At 32.0% G+C, this 26,354-nt stretch overlaps 1 protein-coding gene across 1 annotated transcript; it reads right to left on the reverse strand.

The window, feature by feature from the left end:
• Window positions 1–11,609: 11,609 nt before the first annotated feature.
• Window positions 11,610–26,153, reverse strand: LOC108911087 (serine protease inhibitor dipetalogastin-like). Its single transcript, XM_023456358.1, has 5 exons — window positions 26,062–26,153; window positions 24,401–24,628; window positions 16,619–16,654; window positions 14,757–14,954; window positions 11,610–11,705 (listed from the first exon to the last, which is right to left on the reverse strand). Exons 1-5 carry the CDS (start codon window positions 26,090–26,092, stop codon window positions 11,674–11,676), a joined length of 525 nt encoding a protein of 174 aa, XP_023312126.1. The 5' UTR covers window positions 26,093–26,153; the 3' UTR covers window positions 11,610–11,673.
• Between the last annotated feature and the right edge of the window lie 201 nt (window positions 26,154–26,354).

Genomic DNA, 26,354 nt, shown 5'->3' on the forward strand with positions numbered 1-26,354 from the left:
TCTATAAGGAATTTGACATCGACTTCCAATATAATTGGGAAAACGTTGAAATTATTTTTGTTTTCATCTTCTTAGATAAAATTAGGAATGCACAATAGTTTTTTTATTATTTTCGTGTTACATTTCAATCTAAAATATCAGCTGAATAAAACTTTAAAACTCAATTGATTTTAAAATATTCCAGTTGACTGTATACTATAAAATTTCAAGGATCACAAGTGAGTAATTTAAATCTTATTCATAGTGTCACATGGTCGTAAACCATTTCGCGAATTAAATATTAATGAACAATTCCTTTAATTTTAATTCAGTTAGTTATAGGATAGCTTATGCAGTTCTTGTATATTACTTAGGCACTTGTTTGTAAGCAATTAAATTATCATCAGATAACTTAAAATAAGTATTATCATTTTAAAAGCAAATCAGTTAGATTTTTATTGAGGAGAAAGTATGTATTGGAAAAGCGGTTTACATTAATGAAAGTTTTATAAGAAGATGACCAACAATTTTAAAATTTGTGTATTTGCATTTTTTTTCTCTGTTTAGGTTTAAATTAATAACCAATGCTAACTGAAAAGTTCAGTTGATATTTATTATATTGAAATAGGTACTTACGTTTTTATTTCTAAAAGCAACGATTTGTGAAAAATAATAATTAATGTGTATAGATTTGAGAGGAAAATACATCGATAAGTAGTGCTAATATATATAGCTAACCCTTTGTTACGAGTGCTGAATCACAGACCCCTAATTTTCTCTAATTACATTGCCAAAGATTTACATTGATCGAATAACAATTATGACCAATTTAATTTTTTGCAAAAGATGGTGCTCACCGACTTTAATAAACCAAAAAAGATACTAATATAGAATGAGAAAGTCGTAAACTTGTATATTTTTATCAAAAGTTTTATTAGTTAGTTGTTCAGAATTGCCTAAAAGCTATGTTTTCAAATTTTGTTTGAATTTAAAAAAAAGTAAAATTCTCATACAAGACTACTTTTTATTATAAGCGTAAGGTTAGATATTTTAATAAAGTAAAAAGAAATACCTGTACATTCTGCTGAAAATAAAAAATCAGCAGTGGCAAATTTATTTTTATTTTTATTTTATTTTTGTTGTTATATAAAAAGTTGGATTATGTCTAACAAAATCCAGAAAGTATAAGGTTATTATAAAATAATCTTATAAAACATCTTATTTATCTTACATATATCTTATGTTGTTGATACCTAAAACTCTGTTATTAATTCTTTGAAACACACTATACGTTACAACAAAAATTGATACATATTTTTTTTATTTCAGACCATTTTACAGTTAACCAAGGTTTTAAATTCTAATATCATGAAGGCATCCTTCTGACAAGTTTTTTAACAAAAAAAATGTTAAAATCGATTGATAAATAAAATCTACCAAGGTCTTTAAACAAAACACACTGTGAAACCAACTGAAACAGTATGTATATTTTTAAATATTTCAGTGGTATACGTAACCGTATTAACAAGGCTTTCCACTGAATGGTTTTTTATGTCATTTACGTCTGCAGGTTATCCCAAAACTAAATATAGAAGCCTAAGAAACATTTCCTTAAATATTTCAACGCATATTGTTATGGAAACCACAAACGTGATAATTTTGTGTGTTTACACCAACCTATTAGAAATATTATTCTCTTTTCAAACTACGAAACTAGTACTTATTCACAAATATGTACAGGGTGCCCCTTAATCCGACTGCCAACTTCTACAGGATCAAAATAAATTAATTAACTAGGGGTACCAAATCTTGTTTTTGGCTATTGTCGTCTCATATTTATACAAAATATTTTCATAAAAATATATGTAGACTTTCATGTCTTGGAATGCATAAATTGTTACATTAAAAATTTTGATAAGATTATCTACCAAACAAATCTGTAATGTTTACCTCCACAAACAAATAAATAGTTCTAAACACTAAATATAATATTGACTTGTATATATTATATGTTAAATGTGTAATAAATAAAAAAAATAGAATCAGTTTTCTAGTTTTCTACTTTTGTTTTTCAAAAAAAAATTATTTTCATATAAAAACCAACATCATACTTCATTTAACATTTACAAAAAATCTTTGTCAACAGGTCATCATATAAGTACAAGCTCTATATCCTCGATTTTTAGCCCTGTAGAAATTTTACATTCGAGTTAAAGAATACACCTGTCCTAGTTACAAGTAAACAATAAATAAAGAAAATCAATTTCCTCCAAAATCATCTTTATATATTTGACATTGTTGATACCTATATAGATCTAATTGTAATTAGTTGAAATATACATATAGTATACAGTGATTCACAACTTATCCAAAAAAATTTGGGAATAGATGCAGCATGAGCAATGGTATCAATATCGTAAAAAATTTTTTTGTAAAATCCTTCTAGTTTCCGAAAAAAAAATATAGAAGTTATAGTACATTCAACTACTACATAGCTGGACAACTCTAGTCTCTAGCGTCATTCGCCACGCGGCCTCAGCGACTCCGAGTACTGAAATCGGATTTTGCAATCGTCGTTGCGATAATAGTAATCTGTGGTGTTTACAATAGGGTTTTAGTAGTTAGTGTCAACAATGGGTAGTTAGTGTCAAACATAGTTTGCGTGTATAGCAACTCGGAGTTGATGGATATCGCTTTAATTTATGGTGAAGTATTTGTGTTATGGTGAAACAAGACAACATTTGTGTTAGTTTGTAGAAACTGAGTACAACGGACCCAAATGTGTTTACACGTTGGTGGATAAAATTTTGAACAATTGTTGTAACATCGGGTATGTCAAATTATTTTATTATTTAAAAACTCAAATTAATTTTATTAATGAATAAAGGCAAAAGCAGTTGAATTTGCCGATATAAAATAGGTGCGATAAAATTCTATTACATATTTCTTTCCTTGCGAAAGTTTTTGTCCGTTTTTGTCACACCGCCATGTCGGTCGCATTGTGCGAGGTCAGGTTTTACAGTGGACCAGTTTCCAGTGCCGTGCAGAAGTGTATTTTTAAATCATTTTCGAACTGCTCTTTTTGATTTTTTCTTTACAAAATTGTATTTGTAAGGGTCCCCTGTAAATCCAGATTTTTTTTTGGATATGTTCTGAATCACCCTGTATAACATAAATGCTTTTCACTTTTCTTTATTGTTTGTTTTTAATTATGCGTTTATTTGTTTTATTTTTTTGTTTTACTCTTACACTTTTTCCCTTAAAATGCATAGTGAGCAGTTATATCCAGCATGTGTTTAAATGTGTAGACATTTTTAAAGAGTATATTTATTGTAACTTTTATTGTTCCAGTGGTGGATAGAAAAATGTATGTGAATATAATCAAACCTATAGATTCAACAAAGTAAACTGTTATTTATAGTAAACATAAGAACTGTTACAGTGGCAAATAACTGAGATTATTATTTTATGCATCTTAATATAAATCTAGTTGTTCCGAGACGATAAAGTAGTCATGAGTAAGTAAACCTAAAAAAAAATCGAAGAGGACTACTTAGAACAGATTATAAAAAGGGTATGTTCTGGTTTTGTTACTCAGGAGCTCAATTTGATGCAAAATTTCCACAACTGAATACAAAATTGGAGTTCACCAAAATGTTTCAGGATACTCGTGAAATAATAAAACTTAACCATGAGGCAATACAGTCTTTGAAACTTCAATCACAATTGTCTGAACACTATGCCAGGAAAAATAGTCTGATTCTTCACGGAATAAATGAGAACAAAAACGAACAGTGTCTAGGCCTAGTTTTGGCCCTGATAAATGGACCCTTACAAGTTGCATGCTCAACATTAGAAATTGATAGTGTGTATAGAATCGGAAAAATAAATTATGAGGTGAATGAACCAAGGGTTATTCGTGTTAAATTTGTGTCCAGAGGAATGTATTGTCAGCAAGAAAAAAATTGAAAGGTAGTGGCGTCGTAGTGTTTGAAGATCTCACTAAATCCCAAAACGACCTTTTTAAGTTAGCTAAACAGAAGTATGGGAAACATAAGGTATGGATATCCGGAAGTAAAATTATACTGCATCGAGATAACCAAAAATGTGTAATAAACGCAGAACAAGATTTATAATTTATTGGTCTGGTGCGACTGTAAAGTTCCAATTCTGTTTTCTTGGGTACTATACTATGGAATGTTTCTTCCTTTTTTTCTTTTTTGCTGTTTTTGCTACCTAAAAATAATATGTTTGGCTTCTTTGTTGACGGTCTAAGGTCTCCAACACTTACGGAAAGATTGTTATTTATAATTCTTTTTTTATTTACAGTTGTATTCACATAAAAATTAAAAATTAACAAAACTGTTTTTGATACTTATGATCGATTCATGTTACTGATACTATTTATAAGCTGTAGCTATAATTGTAGATAAGTAGGGAGCACAGTTGAGTAAACTTATTTTTTTACACTATATAGGTATGCCCAGGAATACGCATATAAATTTTTCACATTTTAATATAGGCTCAATATTTACGGGTTTGGAGTTTGTTTTATATAACTCATTAGATATCGTGCGACTTTCTGAAACTTGCCTTAATCCTTGTTTTCCTGATTATGGTATCAATATTGAAAATTATAATTTAGCTCGCAAGGATCACCCTAGTCACGGTGGAGGAGTAGTTTTACATTAAAAAAGGTATACAATTTTTAGAAGGCCTTTGGATTAGTGTAAAAATACTACCTTCAACAAATTTATCTATTTGTGTGGAACATTTAGAAAATAATCTAATTAATTTTATACCTAGATTTGATTGTGTTTTATTTGGAGGCGATTTTAATGTTAATTTGTTAGATAAAAATAATTTTAATTCTGTTAAATTACTTAATCTTTTTGAACGTTACAGTTTGCAACAAGTGATTACTCAACCTACTCACACAATAGGCAATTCTGAGACATAGATTTACTTTTATCTCGGATCCTACTCTTATGATTGATTCATTTATTTTCAACTTGGAAGTATGCTTTGGTAATGGGCGATACAGAGATTAATAAAACTAAATTATCCTCAAAATTTATTACTTACAGAATTCAATTATCGAACTTAAATTCGACTTGGCATTCATTAATTGGGATTATTTGTATTCGTTAAGTTCTGCAGATGAAATGTTAGAATGTTGGCGCCACAGTTTACAATTTGCTTTTAACATTCATGATGCTAACATCCATCCACCTGCACTGAAAGAAATGCGCTTTATTCTTTATTAGAATTCTGTATGCTATTATAAGACTATTGTATACTATATGTGACAGATAAACAGGTGAATATTGGATATAAAACGCTTATTGCTAACACAGTTGTATAGTGACTATAAAACGTATTCTTTATTAAATTATTCTATAACTAGTATACAACGTTTTTTATACCCTTTACGAAACGATAGCAGTAACTGTTATTAAAGTGTTCCATATCGTTATTAGAACTTCTAGTACTAATTATAAGTTTTATATTAATAAATGTATTAAACTGTTGTATACTCTGTATGAGTCAAACACATATGACATTAAATTTTCAGAAATTTTATTGTATAACTGTAATTACAAGCTGAGGTTCTAATGTAAACATATAACAAATATTTAAGTACCTATTAAAAATTATGACAAATCGCATCCAAAACTGTCCAGTTTATTTTCTTAGTAACGATGCACCCATATTTTGTTGTGTTACATGAGAATTTGCACTATAACTCTTCCGCCTTAAGAATGAAGCATCCCCTGGAGGGTTGAACTTCTTTTCTTCTAATTATATTTCCTCTGGTTGCCTTCTGTTCCTCCATCTTATGTAAAGCTTAACATCAGCGGTCACAGGTCATAGGGCTCACAAGATAATAAATTTTAAGATTTAGATAAGATTTACATTTGAAAAAACAAAGCCATTACAAACCATAAAACAGTTAGACACACATAATTTTCCTCTTCACACAACGCGATATGATCATATATCCCACAAAACATGTGCCTATACTGTTTATTTTCATCAAACTAGAAGTGTAATAGTCGATGCACAGCGGACTGTCGGAAATTTTACGATCATAACCGATTATGCACCGAGAGGTGACGATCACTTAACCATTTACACGTTAAAAACGGAAACATAATCATTATGAAAACGAATAATTCTGTTAATACAATTGTTATAACAAATTCGGATACTGGTCTTTATACAACAAATCTTCCCTACTATACAATTGGAACATAAAGCCTAAATACATAATAATGTATAAGCAATTCATTATATTATAACCTTTATTTCATAGATGTATAAGTTCTGGAATCTGATTGCATTAATCAAAAACTGTTGCTTTATGTTTTCCCTTTCTCAGTGATCATTGTACATTTATTTAAACGAATGTCTTAGGACAGGTGTTTTTCCTACAATTTGGAAAAATTCTCATATTATATCGTGTCCGAAAAAAAGTAATCCGGTAACTCTCTCAGATTATCGTCCCATTAGTATTTTACCAGCCTTATTTAAAGTGATTGAAAGAATTGTAAATAACCAGCTTAATATTTTTTTGAAGGAAAATAACATTCTACTCCTAATTCAATCTTGATTCAAAGAATCTCACGGTACAACTACAGCGCTGCTTCATGTTATAACGTGCCGAAATCTCAGGGTTAATAAATGATAAAAGTACTAACTAACGGTGCTGGGTGATATTATGTGTACCTACGCTAGCTATTTCCAATTTAATTGAATAAATAAAAAATATATACCTACCTATATCTATATAGGTATAAAACAAGGAGACAATCCCTTTTTAAGGTTTTAAGGCTAATTAATTAGACTTAAAATATATTGGCGATATGTCGTATTCCACCCTTCGAGCGAGTTTCAGGATTTCAGAACACTCAGTATATTCCTAGAAGTCATCTTGTACCTACGGATATGCCTGAGACCGTTGAATTGGGAAGGAGGACAGAACAGTCAAATTCGCCTACCTTTCCAATCCAAACCGAAAACCCGCCATGGTTTCAAAATTAATCGTCGTCGGCCGGGTAAATCAAAAAAGCCTCCACGGTTCATTTCAGACATCGAACTCGATACCGCCCGAGAGCGATTTCCGCGACTCCGCATCCTAGTGCGGAGCGATAGCGCCTCCGAAGTCTAAAGACCAATTTCACCGACGTCTCCAATGTCACCCACATCGCGACCGATCTCGCCTGGGTCTGCTATCCCGGCGCTCATATCTACTGCAGCGACTCTAGCAACCTGCAGACGAACCCCGGCGCGCTTCAGGGCGATATTTGGAAACAACCGTATGCATGTGTATGTGTGTATACATATCAGACACAAAGTTACAATTGTGTATCTAATTTTCACAGTTATCAAAATATTTAGGTCTTACAAATTAACGCCTATACATATTCTTTGGAAAATTCCTAAATCCTGTTGTAATTTTACGTTTCTTTCAAGGGTCAGTGGTGATAAAGGTTGAATTTAACGAATTTTTTAAATTATCTTAATAATCTTTACTTATCTCTAACATCAATTATGTGGGTTTGCAGAAGAAACAGACCCACAGACAAGTCAACTCAACTAATTATTTTTGAAAATATAATGTAAACTCGACAAACGCTTATCAAACTGTATAAGAAGAGAAGGATATAATGTTTCGGGATGAATTAATAATTATCGGGTTATTTAAATGGCATGAGTATTTATGAAAGGAAAGAACACCTTTAGATGAAAATTCCAAAAACAGACCAAGGTTTTACATATGTTGATATATAATAAGAACGGCAATTTTAGGACAAAAAGACAAATATGTGAATCCATTTAAACATTACTTACTATATCTTAAAAAATAATCAAAAGAGAAATATCTAGGAGTGATGATGGATGATGAGCTTACCAGGAATGCCCATTTGGAAGAAGTGGTACGTAAGGTTGTATACATCGATAGTAAGACCTAGGATATTTTATGGCGCAGTAGTATGGTGACAAAAAACACGACAGACCATATCGACGGAAAAACTGAAGAAAAATCCAGAAATTGGCCTGTTTATGTATAATGGGCGCGATGTATCGACCCCAATAGCTGCACTAGAAGTCATCTACCACCACTTCATGTAGTGGTGGAATGAGAAGCGTGGTTAGCAGCATACTGGCTCAGGAACAATAACAACTGGAGAGACAGTTCCTATTCCAGGATTATGGAAACGTCTATGTCAGAACCAACTCTGGGAGGGACGGTAAACGACATGATCGATACCTTGGAAATATGGAGCCCGGTATGGTTTACGGACGGATCCAGGAGAACGGTGCAAAAATACGCGGACTCATACCCAAATGGAGTGTAAGCTACAGTTTGGAGAGCTCTCCCACTATATTTCAAGCAGAAATCTTCGCGATAATGGCGTGTTTAGCTGAGAATGTAAAGGTTATAAACAGAAACTCATATATATTCTCTGACAGTCAAACAGCAATTAAGGCTTTCTTTAGATACACACAAAGTAAGTTCAAAACTTGTATGGAAATGTTTATAAATGCTGTCTAAACTGGTTATCATTAATACAGTTAGATTCTGTTGCGCATTGGCGGAAATGAGAAAGCGGATGAACTTGCTAGGAAGGGATCCGAAACAGAGTTCATTGGTCTGGCGCCTTTCTGTGGCACATCTCCCAGTATGGTCACGGGGGTTCTGGGCAAATGGACTGAATCAGGACATACGAAATATTGGACTTCAAGGCTAGGGCAAAGCCATGCGAAGGAATTTATGGAATACCCTTTGCAGAAAGGAATGAATGAGTTGTTGGACTTGAATAAAATTCGGCTCAGAAAAGTGACAAGACTTATATTGGGGCACTGTCACTTTAGGAAACATCTACATAGGTTTGTAGACAGTTCGGTCTGCCGGGGATGTGATTCTGCGGATGAAACTTATCTGCATATCCTGGAACGCAAGGAGCTGAGAAAAGTGTCGGCTAGGAAGTACTATTACGTGTTTTCAATATAGACACAAAGAGAGAAATCTCTTGTAACCTAAATCTGTATGTCCCAGGTCATGAGTCTACAGTAGCTTGCATTCTGCTGAAGTGCTGGCTCCTGGTCAAGTGATTACAACAAAAACAAAACTACAGCTCAGTTCCTCTTTCATGGTTATACATTTTCGTACATCCAGGGTTATGGGGAAGCCTGCCAACTCTCAGTGATGTAGTTTCGAATCCCTGACATAAGACAGCCATGTTCCCAGAGAGCTTCGTAGTTATACATCTTCACAAATGCTGGGTTAAGACGTTGTTACGAGGTTCTAGAGTTAGGGAAGCCAATCACATAATTTTGGAATCTCGGCCGAACCTCAAAACCACACTGGAGTATCCCTAGGTGGTTATCATAACCAAATTCGAGCCGAATCGTGCGACTACTAACGGCCAGCTAATCCATAATAAGATTCCACGTTTTCCTAGCTGCCGCCGGAAGTGTCCGCGCGATCTCGGCCGAACCCTCCAACCACGGTGCTACTTCGTGCCGTGCATCACCAGTCCGACCAGTCCACTTCTGAACTAGATCCATGCAGTACAAAGACCTCCGTAAGCCCTTTTACGAAGACGGAGAAAATTTCATACTTTCCAATTTCCCCGTCTTTGGGCCGAAAGGACCGTCTTCCGAAGGTCCCACCACTCTGGCGGTTGGATGCAATAATCGGTAGCCTAAGCCGAGACCGAGAGTAGAGTTTTCTCAAAATGGGAGAAAACTCCAAAATCCCCGATGCCGACATCAACTATCCGGAGAGGCCAGAGGGGAACGAGATCCGACGGCGACGACGGCGACGGGTGCTTTTTGCTGGAGATTTTAGCGGACGATTCAAGAGCGTTCCGCCAAAAGTATGGAGATCTGAAGAAAGCGATCGAACGTCGACTTCCGACATCTGCAGTTCATTAGTGGAAGTGCATAGCGCGTGAATGAACAACAAAACAATATTGTAACAAATATCGCTTCACGAGAAATTCCACCCGAGGTAGCCTGACCTGAGGTGAAGACCCTGTTCGATAGCCCCCTGCATCGAAACAGCGGTAAATTCCAGGCTCCTCTAGAGACCTGCCGTTGACACCGGCGATACAGTACAATCAGCATTTCTACGAAATGGTACTCAGCGGGAGCAATGCGCATCTCGTTCGGGTGCCATCCCATGCGAAAACCCCTTAGCCGACTATGTCGTAGGTGACGTGGCCGGCTCTTTTCACCCATACTCCGCGGTCAAAATTATAGAGAGTGACTCAGACATAATATAAAAACACTATTACCATAACGCGTATAAAATATAAAATGATTTTTATACGGTTCAATACTATTTATCTTTGTGCCGCTCGCTACGCTACGCACATCGATATATACATATACTGAACGTCGATTTATATATAGCATAAGCGTAGACGAGAGATCTAATTCCATGGCTATAATAAATTTAAAAATTTAAAAATTAAAAAAACACAACTGGGGCGTTTTAAAATGCTGTAATAATTAAAATGGATCAAAGTGCCGGTTCTAGAAAACCGTAAAAAATATTAGATGCTATGTTTTATTATCTTTTTTCAATATTTTCTATATCTTGTTGCCTTTTACGCAGACACGCCAATGGATTTTCGTTCCCGACACGCCTCATCCCCCTTACTAGTCCAAAAGCTAGCGATGAGTCACTCTCTATAGTTTCGACCGCGGAGTATAAATAATTCTGATACATCGCCCGTCCACTCTCATGACTTCCCCCGAACATTCGATCACCGCCTAAGTGGTCCATATGTAGAAAGTCTAACCCGACACGACGCTCGACGTGGGGCTCGAACATCATCGTCTAGATCTCCCCCACGACCTCGTGTCCTAGATACCACGTGTGTAGGCCATATCCACCACAGACCACAGTCGTTTGAGAACATAGCGCGACCTGGCGTCCGAAGTGGAGCTCAATTTGAACTTCTTTTGTCTCCACCGCGAACCCATGTTGAGGAAACCAGTCCAAATGACCATATTACACGACATGGCGCTCGACGTGGGGCTCGAAGCTCTGCTTCGATGTCTCCGCGGCGAGCCCAGGTTACCGAGCCACTCCAAAATTCTCAATTATTAGGCAATTCAGGTCATAGTTCACGACAGATACGATAATATGATAGAAACAATTTTAAAAATTAAAAAAATTGAAAATTTTACTGCGCCTATGAACGGTGAACTAATAAATTAGGTGATTTCTTTCACTGTCCGAATCGCTATTCAATATTGAAATAGGCAACTCAAAATATTCATAGCTGTAACTCTACAAGGATTCATTTTAGAGAAAAAAGTGCAGGAATAAAAAGTTTTTATTTCGACCCTATTAATGTGTAGTTTAATTTCAAAATCTTAACTATTTTATCGAGATTTCCATTATATTCAAGTATATGATTTTTTTGTACCTGTAGTTTTAGTTCTGCAAATCTAGAATCAACAATAAATTTAATTAAAATCTCCTCAATACAGTTAAAACACTTTTAACATAATAATTCCAGTAGGGTTTTTATTAATTTTCGCATGTATGTTAAAAAATATATAGATATGTTTATTTAATATTTATTTAAATCAGGAATATAATATAATCAGGAGTAAAGAAAGAGTGAATTCTTGATAATGATGAACGTGCTGATTAAATCTTTGTCTGGATCAACAAGGGCCTCGGAAGTTCAATTGCACATCTGAAAAATATACATAAGCTTCATCCAAATTTTGAAAGCAATAGTGAAACAAATAACAGTAAATTCTCGTTATATCGAAAACAATTTAATAGTTCTATAATAAATGGAGTATACATAAAATAATAAAATTTAATCCAATAAACGCGTTACAAATAAAATAATTTAATTTGCGGTAACAATATTTCTATCAGTATTCTAAAGAATTTTATTTTTTTGATGTTAAAGCTAGGAACCTTTAACTTTTCACGTTAGATCAATTCCAGGCAAGGCTCTTAATTATGATTATCTAGAGACTACATTTTCGTGTATAAAATAAAATATATTACGTAAACAATATCCGCCATGTAGAAAACGCAAAGATATAGCAAATTGACTTATTGAAGTTAGCTTAATTTTTAAAATAATATATTATTATGCTATTATCTACCTAGGGGTGACCACATCATTGCTAAGTGTTCAGTTCAGTTGGAAAAATACTTCTTTTGTAATAAAAATAGTTATTTTCTATTTACTGACTTATTGACTACCAAAAAACGTACTTAAAATGTGCGTGTAGTACTTAGTTCATGTGTTTATTCTTTTATTGACAACTAAAAAATAATATTTAGAATGTATTTTTATCCTTTTCATTTCAGCATTAAAATTTGGTCCCTGCTGTTAAAATTATCATGCGTAACTACGGGTTTTCCAGTTTGAGTGAATCAGTCTGTAGCTAGCCACAGGAAGGACTAAAAAAATATTGGGATTTTTCTTAATAAACCACACTCTTTTATCATTTTAGCTGTACGAAACGGAATGTCGAAATCTTAATTTTGCTAATCTGTTTATATTATTATGAATAAGCTGCTTAGAAAAATGTATGTTGTTACAAAGAGATTGCATAATTTAGTCATACATAGGCAACTAAATTTATATAATGCAGAGGCCTGTATGTAAAATGTCTCAAACTTTCTGGGACGCCCTTTAAATAACACAGCCACAAAAAAATCAAAACCCAAGAGCACCACATATCATTTCCAGAAATCGATGCGCTGAACACGATCCTGTAGTCAAAATTCATGACTTCACTACAAATTTCAGTGAAAAGTGAATTTTTTGGTTAAAACTGGTCCAAATATGGGTCAAAACTGATATTTTTCCTATTTTTGACTGAAGTCTACGAAAATGATATACAGGGTGTCCCAGAATAACGTGTACAACGAAAGACCACAGACCCGTGACTCAAAATAGCAGATTTAGACTAATTCACCTATATCCAAAATAGCTTCGTTTGGCCGCTAGATGGCCTCAAAGTTTTATAGTCACTGATTTTGTAGATTGACTGTAATTTCAGTTTGATCAGTCATTGTACCCGCCAATTCTTAATGAGTGTTTACTACGATATGATATACCACGTGTTACTTCATTTTTTGATATGGATACACACATACGACGAATTAAGAGTTATTTACAATGTGCCTAATTTATTGAAATAATTCGTAAAAACAATGAAATAGTATAAAAAATTCTGGAGATAAAAGTAACAAAGTTGATGTTATAAATTTTAGTACAACTTATTATAAAAACTGTTCAAAGTGACCACCATTGTTTTTACAAAAGTTAATTCGGTGAAGAAAGTTAAATGACACCCTTTGCAGTTCTTAAGTTTTAAAACATCTATGGTATATTGAATATGTCACCACAACTCTTCTTCAGTGTTAGATGTGGAAGCATGCATTGTTTGTTTTCACACTGCCGCAAAGATAATAATCGGAAGGTGTTAAGTCTGGTGACCGTATAGGCCGGTTAACAGAAACATTATCCCTCTACCGATCCATCGACGAGGGAATCTTTGGTTCAGATACTGCCGGACATTTACAGTGAATTGTGGTGGAGCGCCATCATGCATAAACCACATATTAGCTCTGACTAATATCGGCACATCTTTCAGTAACTCGGGTTTTGAAAAAATTCTAAATAAATTTCCCCATTCAGTCTATTGGGTAGAATAACAGGGCTAATAATAATGCTATCAATGACCCCAAACCAAATATTGATGTGACATTCATGCTGATAATGTTTCACTTTGATAGCATGTGGATTTTCTTGAGCATAGACATGTTCATTGTGAATATTTATTATTCCGCTTCTAATAAAACAGAATTGGCAAGTACAATGATTTAAACTGAAATTACAGTCAACCTACAAAATCAGAGCCTACTGGCACTTTCTTAAGTATTGTAGTAGGTATGGGTGGCAAGTAATGTATACATTTAAAAAATATTTTTTTGTACCCAAACCGTTCATTTAATTAAAATTTTGACTATAGTAGATATCGTGTTCAGTGCATCAAATTCCTTTTTTGTGTGGCTGTATAATCTACCCATCACTGTCTAGAAATTAGATAGATTACTTTAGATTTAGTTTTAATATGCGATAATACATATTTGATTTCCCACAAAAAAATATGCTGAAGGTAAATTAAATTGACCAATATGAAAGTTTTGCTAAGATAATCTGTATTACAAAATTTTTTTATTGTGTTGCAATGTCTTATGTGCTACAAAGTATATTAAAAATTATATAACACGTTATTACTACCTTAAGTCGACATTTTGCTAAAGCAAAAAAAAAGATTAAAGATTAATTGCGTGAAAAAGTATAGTATTCATTAGTTTTCAACATTAAGTATAATCTTTTATAATACAATTATACATAGGTATCTTGTTTCATACTTTTTAAATTGAATAATATTACTGATATTACTATATAAAAATAGTTACCGGTGATGAAAATGAAAATTACAGTAGCTATTTTTTTAATTATACTAGATTTCTTTAGCAAAATAGTTTTTATTGCGATAGTAGCATAATTTTTCAGGAGCTTTTTTGAATATTTATTACTAGAGTTAATCAATCTCTACTTATAACTAAAATATATTTCTCTCAGTGTAATAACGTTTAGGTACACTAAATTTTATTTTCTAATATGCTGGTACCATGTTATTAAGCAGATTTTAATGGACAATGTGAGTACTAAAATGATCTTAATGATTTTATATTTTGTACTTACTGCGATCACACGAAGTTGCGCAGTACAATTGGCCAATGTTAGAGTAAGTTACTCCATCGGTACCACAGACAGGATCAAACTGAGATGTCCAAACACAATTGTTTAAACATTTTGTAAAAGCTGGTGAATGTGTGGTAGTTTGAGTTGCTTGTCGAATTACTCTTGTAGGATTGCACGAGATTCTCACAATTAGAGTAACTGAAAGAAAAAGAAATGAAAAAAATTTGCTCATTCCTATAGTGGGATCGTATTAGATGCAAAGTAGAGCAAAAAATTGTCGGTCTTTTATCAAAGGAAAATCAAATCGAATGTAAAATCTGAAATACCGCATCATACATACGCATTTTGTTCTGGTAGTAGCTGTAGTCGCCCAGGTGCATCGAGTGTACGAAGTGGTCGGTTATACGTCAAATATTAACCTGACGAGCTTGGTCGTAAATCAGAGACCGCCTCCAAAAAACAAGTAAACAACAGTGTCGCGTACAGAGGTAAAATATAGTACACATGTGGAATTTAAAAAACAAATTGGATTTATAATAAATATTACATTTAAAATAAATGGTTTATGAGAATGAAGGAATTTTTGTAGGAACAAATTATTCAATTTCTAAACCCCTTAAAACCGTACTGCACTGGATCCCTTGGCAGGCAATGATTTATTACTTTGCATCGAATATGATCTTACTATAGGCCACGGCATTTCATCTTTTTATATAAAATTTAACCTAATGGATCGGCAGGATGTTTCAGAACAACGTAACCACATATTTAATATAGAGTTAAAATAATATTAAAAAATAGGTAGATTTTTGTCTGTTGAGTGTGGCGTCTATTGTCTTCTATTTTCAAGATATAGACATTAAAATATCTTTTTTACTATTAGTCATGTTTTGAGAGAACCAAAATAGTCTGATTTGATTAATTTATATAGAGTTCCGGACGGTATTATACGTCAGAGCTTTTTTGAAATTAAGAATTTGATTTCTTATGAATAATAAACAAATGGTTAAAAAATTGAAAATGTGTTTTCCTATCTACTGTAGGTTTATTTTCTATTTTCAGGATATAAAGTTAAAATTATTATTTTTAATGAATTTTGCCAATGTCGCCAAGTCATCAATATAATATCTAAATCGGTAGATCCTAGAGCCCTAATACTCTAATTTATAAAAAAATAATACATGGTGTTTGTTACATTGCAATTTTAGAATATTTATTCAGAACTTTTTTGTGATTACCAATTCAGATTTATTAGCTAAGTACGACTTTCTGTCCCTAACCTTGTAAAGTATTTACAAATTTTTATTACTCAAGCAGAAGGTATACGAAATAAAAAATTGGTAAATTATAAAAAAAATATTATTTAATAATAAATAAAAAAAAACAGTGTAAAAATTAAACTCACCTCCACTTTTGACACATTTTCTCGCATTTTGGTGATATTTTGTGGAGGTAAAGAATAAAAAGGAAAATAATTTTAAGAATCCCAAAATTCTAACCTCAAAAGAGTTGTGACTTAAAATATTCTAGAATTCTGCACAATAAACATCTTGTATAACTTGTTTAAAAATTGAGCAAACAAAGCTATTAGAGCTTGTCAAAAATATGTCTATCACCTATCGACTATCTGAATCTTGAAGACAAAAATTTAATATACGATCATCCCTTGGATATATAGTATGATTTTCAGAAACATTTTGATTATATGATAATCATATGAACCAGATAATTCAAACTTACTGGAACCGATTTACTATTATTCTGCAAAAACTAAAAGTATAATTATTTAAATTTATTAAAAAAGCTTTTAAATTATATGCCAAAAGTGTATAAAAACTATTTATGATCATAACTCTACTTACCAAATAGAAGCAGAATCATTTTTATATTCATATTTACTTGTTTGTAGAAATGTGATACCAATAATGAATTATTATCAGTTCAGCTTTATTTCAAACTCCTTAACATCTGGCCTTTAAACGCATACTACTTCTATATATACATATATTGTTCTGTGACGTAATGTATTTTTACATTACTGATAATATATACAGTTGAAGAGCTTGATGCAAGAACCAGTTAAAAAGTTAAAATAATACTAAAACTACTTAGTAACTAAATTAACTTAAAAACCGGCTTGGTCTCTTCTCATTTTTATTAAATATTGAATAAATATCAAAGAATTTTAGGAACATTTTTAGATTTAATCTGCATTAGTGTAGTAGAAGCATGAAAGAGGCTTCACTCTCGAATACGATTCTCAAAATGTTTTAGAAAATTTCGTCAAATTCTTTCACCAAATGTTTAGTTATAGGTCAGGGGTCGGCAAGCAATTTTAGGTGGAGTCCGGATACTTTTGCAGTCACAAATTAATATGAATTACAATAGATAGGCATATTTGTTTGAAATAATTCATGGGAGAAATTACATTTGCGGTCTTGAATCAGTTTTTTTTACTAACCTACTAACCATTAAAAAATGATAAGGGTGGCACTCAAACGTATTGTTATTTATAGAAAAATATATTTTTAAATAATTTGAGTAATTTACTTTCAAAAAATTTTTGGCGGTCCAGCGCGGTCCGAATCTGGACCGCGGTCCACCAGTTGTCGACCGCTGTTATAGATGATGCACTGAATATTTTGTTAAAGCGAAGCACTGGAATTGGAGTATAAACGAACGATGTAGGATTCAATGTTGTTAGGCAATCCGTAAAAGACAGGGTAAAACGAGCACTACGAGTATATGCCAGTATTTGCATAGTGGAAGAACAAAGGACTATTATATTTGATGCACACCTCAATAATGAAACCTAATTTTTTTTGGAGCATTCGGAGGACCAAGCTCAAACAAATTACTGCAAGAGAAAAACTGAATAAATTCCAGATATTGATTTGTATTCGGTCATGACTTCGAATCCAACGCGTCAGGAAAAATAACGACTGGAGGATTCCATCTCATAACTCGGAGCACATGAAGATCATGAATACGGTACTATCGGAACCTATTTTTTTGAAAATGAAACCTGAAAGAATAATGCAGAATTCAACTTTCATAATTTTTTAAAGATTTCAATAGGAAATCAAGGAGAATGGTAGTCGATATATAATGCACTGAGAAAATGGAGCTTAATATGGTTTACGAATGAATCTAAAACAGGCAGTGAAACAGAGATGGAATAGTAGGATAGCTTCATTTATTTATTTAATAATAGTAAAATAATTCCGAAATTGAAATTTTAATTAATATTTCGTTTAACAATAATTTTTGTAACATTTTTGTAAATTAAAAAAAACCACGCCGGACAGTTTACTTAGCAAATACCTTCTCTTTAAAGGGCTCGTGAGTCGTTAATTTTCCACATTTTTCAATGCAATTCACGGGAAATCGTAGTTTACGTTGTGAACTTTATTTTGCGAAAAATTCTTCTTAATATTTATAAACAATTGCGCTACGATTTAAAAAAATTCTTATCTTGGCTCCTATTGGTCGTAGAGGGTGTTTTTTTTCAAAAAAAATTTGTATTTTTTTGCCAGCTATCCATTGAATCTATTTTAGGTGAGGTAGCATAAATAGCAACAATTTTATTCAAATAAGCGGAAAACGCACGATTTTTTAATGCACAGTTTGAGAAAGTTAATGTCAAAAAAACGGTGATATTTTTTAATAGGTCGCTTAATTACATCTTTAAGGTTACAATGACGCTTTCAGAATCATGTTTGGTACTGTACAGAGCCTCCGTTATAAACAAATTGAATTGTGCGAAAACTATTGCACCTACAGCGCCCACGTTTGGCACACTTTTAAAGTATGACAAAACCCTCAACTTGTCGTAGGTTTTATAAAATTTTAACAATAAATGCGATAGTTATAAACAAATTAAAAAATGGGCACTTTTCTTGTTTTTTTGCAATAATTTTTTTGTTTATTACCCGATTTTCATTTTAACATGTCTCATTTTGTAGATAATTTTATTCCCTACAAGCTGTCTGTAAGTCACTTTTCGCTCAAATTGATGGTTTTCCCTGCAAAGTGAAAACACTGTTTTCCTCACTTACCTATTTGTTTAAATAGAAATGTTAGCTAATAAAAATTACTCACGAGATGCGAGATGTCTTGTATTATGTTCCTTTAGACAATTTTACAATAATATCGCGAATAGGAATTTTTTCGAGTTTTTCTTTTTTTTCGCTAATTTTCCTGGTCTAGTAGTGTATATTTAGTATTTACTAATTATCACAACTAACTCATTTCCAGAAAGTTCAATGTTTTCACGAGCATATGTTATGGGGTTATCGTCTAGTTAGTCCAATTTGATTGCTGATGAGTTCTTAAAACAATTATAATAATTATACCGCAAAACATTTTTATTGATTAGTAGGGTGATTAAAAAAACCGCTGACAGACTTCTAGGGTAATACATGAAAAATTAAGACGAAAAGTCATGATAAACATAGAGTCGCAAATGCTTTCTTAACGAGATACAGGGCGTCAAAGACGGGGTCAACGTGACGCCACTGCTAATTTTGTCAAACGGTCAAACTATTTTCGTGTAAAGTGTTCAATTGTCTATCAAATTGGTCTCTTTCAAAATTTTGATTAAAGCAACCATTTTTAAAAAAAACACGTGTGTAGAAAATTTGTGAATCCAATTTTATTTTCATTCATTTTAGTTTCGCATAGTAGGCTTGTGCTATTCAAAATAAAATTACACATCGGCTGTCACTAATGTCAATAATAAGTGTACAAATGAGTTAAGTAAACTAGCATATAAGCTCCTTTTTGTCATTTTACGGTTATTTAAATTACTTCAGCTACTTCACTATTTTCAATAACAGTATGAATTATGAATATTCATTGGAAGAGATGACAGATAAATGCATCTATGTTATGGGCTAGCGAATTATGTTTCCCGTGATGCAATTAGGCAGTACAGAGAAATGTTTCCTGCACGAAGAACACCAAATCGGCAAATGTTCGATAATATCGACAAAAGATTAAGAGAAACGGGTAAATTAAAAGCAACAAAAATTAATTCTGGACGACGGCGTTATGCTAGAACTCCGGAATCTGAGGAAATGGTCCTGACAGCAATAGAAAATAATAATGTGTTAAGTACCCGACAAATTTCTAGAAATTTAAACATATCACAGTCATCTGTTTGGAGAACACTTCGCGAACAACAATTGCACCCTTATCAGTTTCAACATGTTCAACATTTACTACCTCAAGATTACTCACCAAAACTAGAGTGGTCACGATGGCTGCTTGGCAGGCGTGCAGAGATTTCCAACTTTTCCGCGAATATCTTATTCATAGATGAAGCATCGTTAACGAGACGAGGAATAATTAACTTCCACAATAATGATTTATGGAGCGACGAAAATCCTCACGTCATTGGAATAACAAATTTTCAGCATGAGTTTTCAATTAACGGTCAATTATTGGTCCTTTTAGGCTACCAAATAGATCAGATGGCCAGTCTTACCTTAATTTTTTAATGAATGATTTAAACAGCTTGTTAGATGAAGTACTACTGGATGTGCGGAGGAGCCTTTGGTTCCATCATGACGGCGTTTCGCACATTTCGCTCGACAAGTAAGAGATTATTTAAATATGACATACCCTAGACCAAGGGTCGGCAACTAGCGGACCGCGGTCCAGGTCCGGACCGCGGAAGGTAAAATACTGGACCGCCAAAAATTTTTTGAAAGTATAAATTACTCATAAATTATTTAAAAAATGTTTTTTACGTTTAAGTGCCAATTTTATCATTTTTTCTAGTATTTTACAATCGTGCGAGTGCTTTGAGTTCTTAATTAGTAAACAGATTAAATTTGAGTCCAAATTAAAATAAAAAAATAAGAAATATGATTTTTTTTTTGGACCTCTTTAAAAATTTTCAAAAGTATCTGGACCCCACCTAAAATTACTTGCCGACCCCTGCCCTAGACGGTGGATTTCCACATTTGGGGTCATGTTAAGGAGTTGATTTACGTAACTGCAGTAAATTCGATTGATGAATTATGGCAACGAATTCAACAAGTCTTTCAAACAATTCGTAATACGCCCGGGATTTTTTAAAGAATAAGAAGATCCTTAGCTCGGANATATCTTATTCATAGATGAAGCATCGTTAACGAGACGAGGAATAATTAACTTCCACAATAATGATTTATGGAGCGACGAAAATCCTCACCTCATTGGAATAACAAATTTTCAGCATGAGCAGTCTTACCTTATCTATTACCTATTTAAACAGCTTGTTAGATGAAGTACTACTGGATGTGCGGAGGAGCCTTTGGTTCCATCATGACGGCGCTTCGCACATTTCGCTCGACAAGTAAGAGATTATTTAAATATGACATACCCTATAGACGGTGGATTTCCACATTTGGGGTCATGTTAAGGAGTTGATTTACGTAACTGCAGTAAATTCGATTGATGAATTATGGCAACGAATTCAACAAGCCTTTCAAACAATTCGTAATACGCCCGGGATTTTTTAAAGAATAAGAAGATACTTAGCTCGGAGGGTAGAAACGTGTGTCGAATCACAAGGTGGTCACTTCTAGCACCTACTCCGATATTTTCCATTATTTCCAGTTATACAATTCTCATCATTACGTTTTCACCCTTAAATTTGTTGTTTATTGTTTACGTTATTTCATTTTGACAAAATTATTTGAACCTAAATTACTCAAAAACTGTAGCTTTAATCAAAATTTTGCAAGAGACCAATTCGATAGACAATAGAACACTTTACACGAAATTAGTGCCCGTTTGACAAAATTAGCAATGGCATAGAAAACATTTTTAAGAAAGGGCCGCGTTGGCCCCATCTCTACGACACTGCTGCTCATAAAATTTTGAGCAGTACATCAAATATTGGTCTGAAGGTGCTAACTACGCATAGCAAATTTGAAATAGAAATGTTCAGGCATTTTGGAATTATTGCAGACAATGTTTAATTTTACAGAAACTTTGACGCCCTGTATGTCGTTAAAGAGGCATTTGCGACCCTATGTTTATTAAAACTTTTCGTCTTAATTTTTCATGTATTATCTACCCTAGAAGTCTGTCAGCGGTTTTTTTAATCACCCTGTATAAATAAATAAATCAAAGATATCAAGTTGCCACCTGGAATCTAGACAAAATTATTTTTTCAATATTGTATGTATACAATACCTGTATGTAAATAATAACTAAATTCTTGTATAGAATCAAATCAAAAATCAAGGTTCTTGTATAATCTTTGGTTTTTCAATTGTTGTAACTCAAAACTTTTATAATTAACTACACATTTGTACTACTTTCTCAAAAACGCTTTAAACATACGATTCGATAAAAAACTAAAATTCAAATTTACTCGCCTATGATTTAACTGTAATTTCCTGTTATATTTTATTTAACTTTATTATTTAGTACTCACCAATAATTTTTCACCAAGTACCAATAATGCAAACTACAAATTATTACTATTTCATATTTTTCATTCTTTTATATTAATAAAAATACGACCAAAAAATTGTTTGTTATCCCAACTTCTTCAGCAAATATCGACAGATTTAATTCTTTAAATCTACTGTTAGCAATCCCAGTATTATATATTTTTTTTTGTAAAAGTGAACACTTGTATTTAAAACGTATAAATTAAATATTTTTTATAAATAGTAATAAACTACAAACAATAATTTCCAGTTCCGTGTAAATAAAACTGACTTTGCTGCCCCCTGTTAATCAATTGCTGAACTGAACTGAACAGTGAGGAGTTTGCCACCTTTTATGATATTAACAGAAAATAAGCTAATGTGACAAAAGACTAGCCCTTTATTGTTTTGTATATGGAAATTTAAAAAAATATAAATCTAAAACTAATTTGGCGAAAAGCTGCATACTAAACCATGTCCTAACAGCGCCATCTATTAATAGGAAGTTCAACTAAAATCTCATATCACAGTCACAGAATAATCTAACAATCAGAATACTAACTCCCACTTGTCGTGGAAAATATAACCTTAATTTACAAAGCATTCATTATACAGAGTGGAACCTCTAATACTGAGTTATCAATTTTTTCAACAATTTAGGATCATTATCCTAACATTTATTCAGAAAAGGATTTTTTAATGGATTCTAGATCTTGTTAAATGTAATGCAGATAAAGATTTGTTACATTATAACAGTAATAGGTACCAAGAAAAAATATGTTTATTTAATGTTTTTTATTGAAGGTAAAGAACATAAAGTCATGAATTATGAAACAATGAATACTTCTTATTGATTAATGTATTGGTTTCAGTCTAAAATACAGAATTGTTGTTTGTATCAACAAGCACCTTCTGATCTCAATTGTACACCTGAAAAAAAAAGAAAAAAAAATCAGTTGCTCATTTAAACAAAGTAAAATAAATCAGGAGCTAACATTATAAAAAAGAGGTTAAATCAGACAGTATTAAATGTATGCTCAAACAAATGAAATCTTCTTGTAACAGAAACATAACGAAAATAAATTAATTAAAAACCAATGCATTTTCATAAGGTTCTAATATCTAACTGTGGTCAAATCTTCTCCAATAACTCTTGGTGAACACTTGAATAACACTTGGTGAATATGTATGTACTACGATCAACACTAGCAACTAGTCATAACAATATTGGAACATTTTTGTGAAATGGTCTTCAGAACATATGCCGTAATATTGCAGGATTTTGCATAAAAAAATGCAACTCTTTTATTATTATCTTTATTTTCGATAATTGAAGAAAAATCATGCCGGTTAAAGTCAATCAAGCAGGCAATTTAAGCAGTCATTTCTTTAATAATATAGTTATTAAACTCTTCCCTAAAAACAGCCATATTATTGCTATGCAAGGTTCAGACATTGTTAGTAGAAACAGTGGACCATGTTTATTTAACTGTTTCAAGTTGCCTTTCAGTCTTTCAGAATCGAAATTCCAAATTTACTATTTAGAAGTAGGTAGGTACTGAAAATGATAAGAAAAAGCTATATAAAATACTCGAAAGCTTTATCAACAACTTACGGATATTTCCACATAACATACATCTATGAGGAAGCTTTTAGCTAGTAGTTAAATACCTATGTTAAAATACCTTCGCTTTTCATCTGATGTAAGTTACATCATATAACATTCGAATACATCTTCTTTTGTGAAAGACAAAAAAGTAATCAATAGGAAGACTTTGATGATATTACGGAAATAGTGCGAAGGCAGTACTTCCCATTCAACAAAACCTGCTTCAGGCATCAACATTAGTCCATAATTTCCAATAAGGAATACTTTTAAAGTGACATTTAACAGACACACAGATATTGATATAGTTCTGGTATCTGGTATGTAGACTCGTAATAATTTCTACAATAATTATTAATTCTTCTAGGTTTATAAGAGAATCTAATAAGTGGAATGCTCTATATCTTAAGCATCTTCATTCTCCATAAGATGCAACTGCATCAACTTTATAAATGTTATGACATTTCAGTTTCAGGAATCAATTATCATGTAATAAATTTTGTTCTAATCAATAGTAGGTGCATCAGTTGTCATTACGAACATCATTATTTTTTGAGCAAGCGGGGAATATTTATTTTATTTTTAATTATCTCATATTTTGTACTTACTACCGCCACAACGAATTGCACAGTTCAGCTTTCCCATGTTAAAGTAAGTTACTCCGTCGGTACCACAGACAGGATTATATTGAGACGTCGAAAGACAATTCCTTATACATCTGTTATAAGCTGGTGAAGCTGTAGTTGTAGTAGTTCCAGCAGTTGTTGCAGAAACAGTAGTAGTCGCCTGTCGAACTACTCTTGAAGGGGAACATGATATTCCCAAAATTAGAGTTACTGAAAATACAAAAAAATAGATATATCAATTTTGTTTGCAACGGGTTTTTAAGGCTGAATATTTTTACTTTGAATATAAATTGTAAACGCGAGGAGAGGGTAGTCTACATAAAAATTATAAAAAAAATTCGGACAAAATATGTATTATTGAAGAGTTTGGTGCAATAAGTGATTAAGTCCTTTTTCTAAAAGTGTGGGAATATTGAAAAAAAAACTATTTAGTAGCTAAATGAATATTATATTAATTTATGTTTTAGTTAATTGAATATCAATTACATAAATAGACATATCAAAAAGACCACACCTGAATATGTTTCACACAATATTTTTAAACGTTAAGCAACTCAGACAGCACAAATCTAATTCTAACTCAATTAATAATCCTGCTATATAAAACACCCTCATATGTGTTTATACCACTGCTCTACATGTGGTACATATTTTTCAGCTAAAATATGATCAAATGTTAACTTTAATTCTATGTTATTATTTTAAGACTCAATGGGAAAAATATTATGTCTCCCTTTCAGTTTTTTTTTTCAAAGAAAGAGAATAGTAGCAGCATTAACTCAGGAACAGCTTTTAAATTATTTTTAATTTCTGATTATTGTGCATTAGATATTATCTATAAATGTAATGATAGTTTTAAAAATGTAAATAAATTATTTTCATTCTGTATCAAAAAGTTTGATAAGTATTTCTCCCATACGTTTAGAAAGATAAGATATAATTTAGACTTGCATTTTTGCAGTTGGAGAAAAAGGTCTATGAGTCAAGTTTTGTGACTATATCTTTAAAATTATGTAGATAAGTATATAAAAAAACAATTAGTATTCGATACGCCAATTGTAGAGGCAAGTAGGCATTAACAAGATAATCACTCTAATTATCTGTAAACTAGTATTCTATTTATATGAATCATATTTTTATTTAGATTTTAATTACATATTATGAATATTATTATTTATTGCTAGTCTTTATATCCAACCATCCAATTATTGAAAAACAAATTAAATATATACATATCAGAAACTTTTTAAACAACCCTTTTTAATATATTTTTTAAATAAATATCATTTAATTGATACATATGTGAAACCTGGGAAAAATACATATAAATAAAATCGTATGCAACAACGATTACATGATTGTAGCAATATCATGTATTTTAAGTTATATACATCATAACTTTTCTTTGTTGGTATTTTGCCATAACGCAAATTAATATAATAAATAAATAAATAAATATCTACTTAATAATTTAAAAATAGTACACATGCTTAATATGAAAATATCCATAATAACATTAGGATAATTTTGATATAACTATCAATAATATTATAATATAAACTTATATAAAAAAAAGCGAAGCGAAAACTATTATTATTCAAAATCTGAAATAAAACCTTTTTATGAATACTAAATCTACTTACCGAATAGAAGAAGACTCAATTTTAGCGACATATTTTACTTAAATAAAATTTAATCCAAAAAGAACGATATTTATCAGTTCAACTTAATTGTAAGCCACTTAACATTTAAAATCTGGCCTTTAAACGGATACTGCTTTTATATATTGTTCATTGACGTTCCTATAAAAATTTTTTGAGGGGGGTAAACTTCAATTATGCATGATTTAAAATAAGAAATGGTAAATAAAAAAACAAAGATATAAGAAGGGGGGTTTTCATTGTTTAAAGACTAGTCAATTTCAATTGACAATGTT

The sequence above is a fragment of the Anoplophora glabripennis genome, unplaced genomic scaffold (genome assembly GCF_000390285.2).
Source record: "Anoplophora glabripennis isolate ALB-LARVAE unplaced genomic scaffold, Agla_2.0 scaffold324, whole genome shotgun sequence".
NCBI classification, from domain to species: Eukaryota; Metazoa; Arthropoda; class Insecta; order Coleoptera; family Cerambycidae; genus Anoplophora; species Anoplophora glabripennis.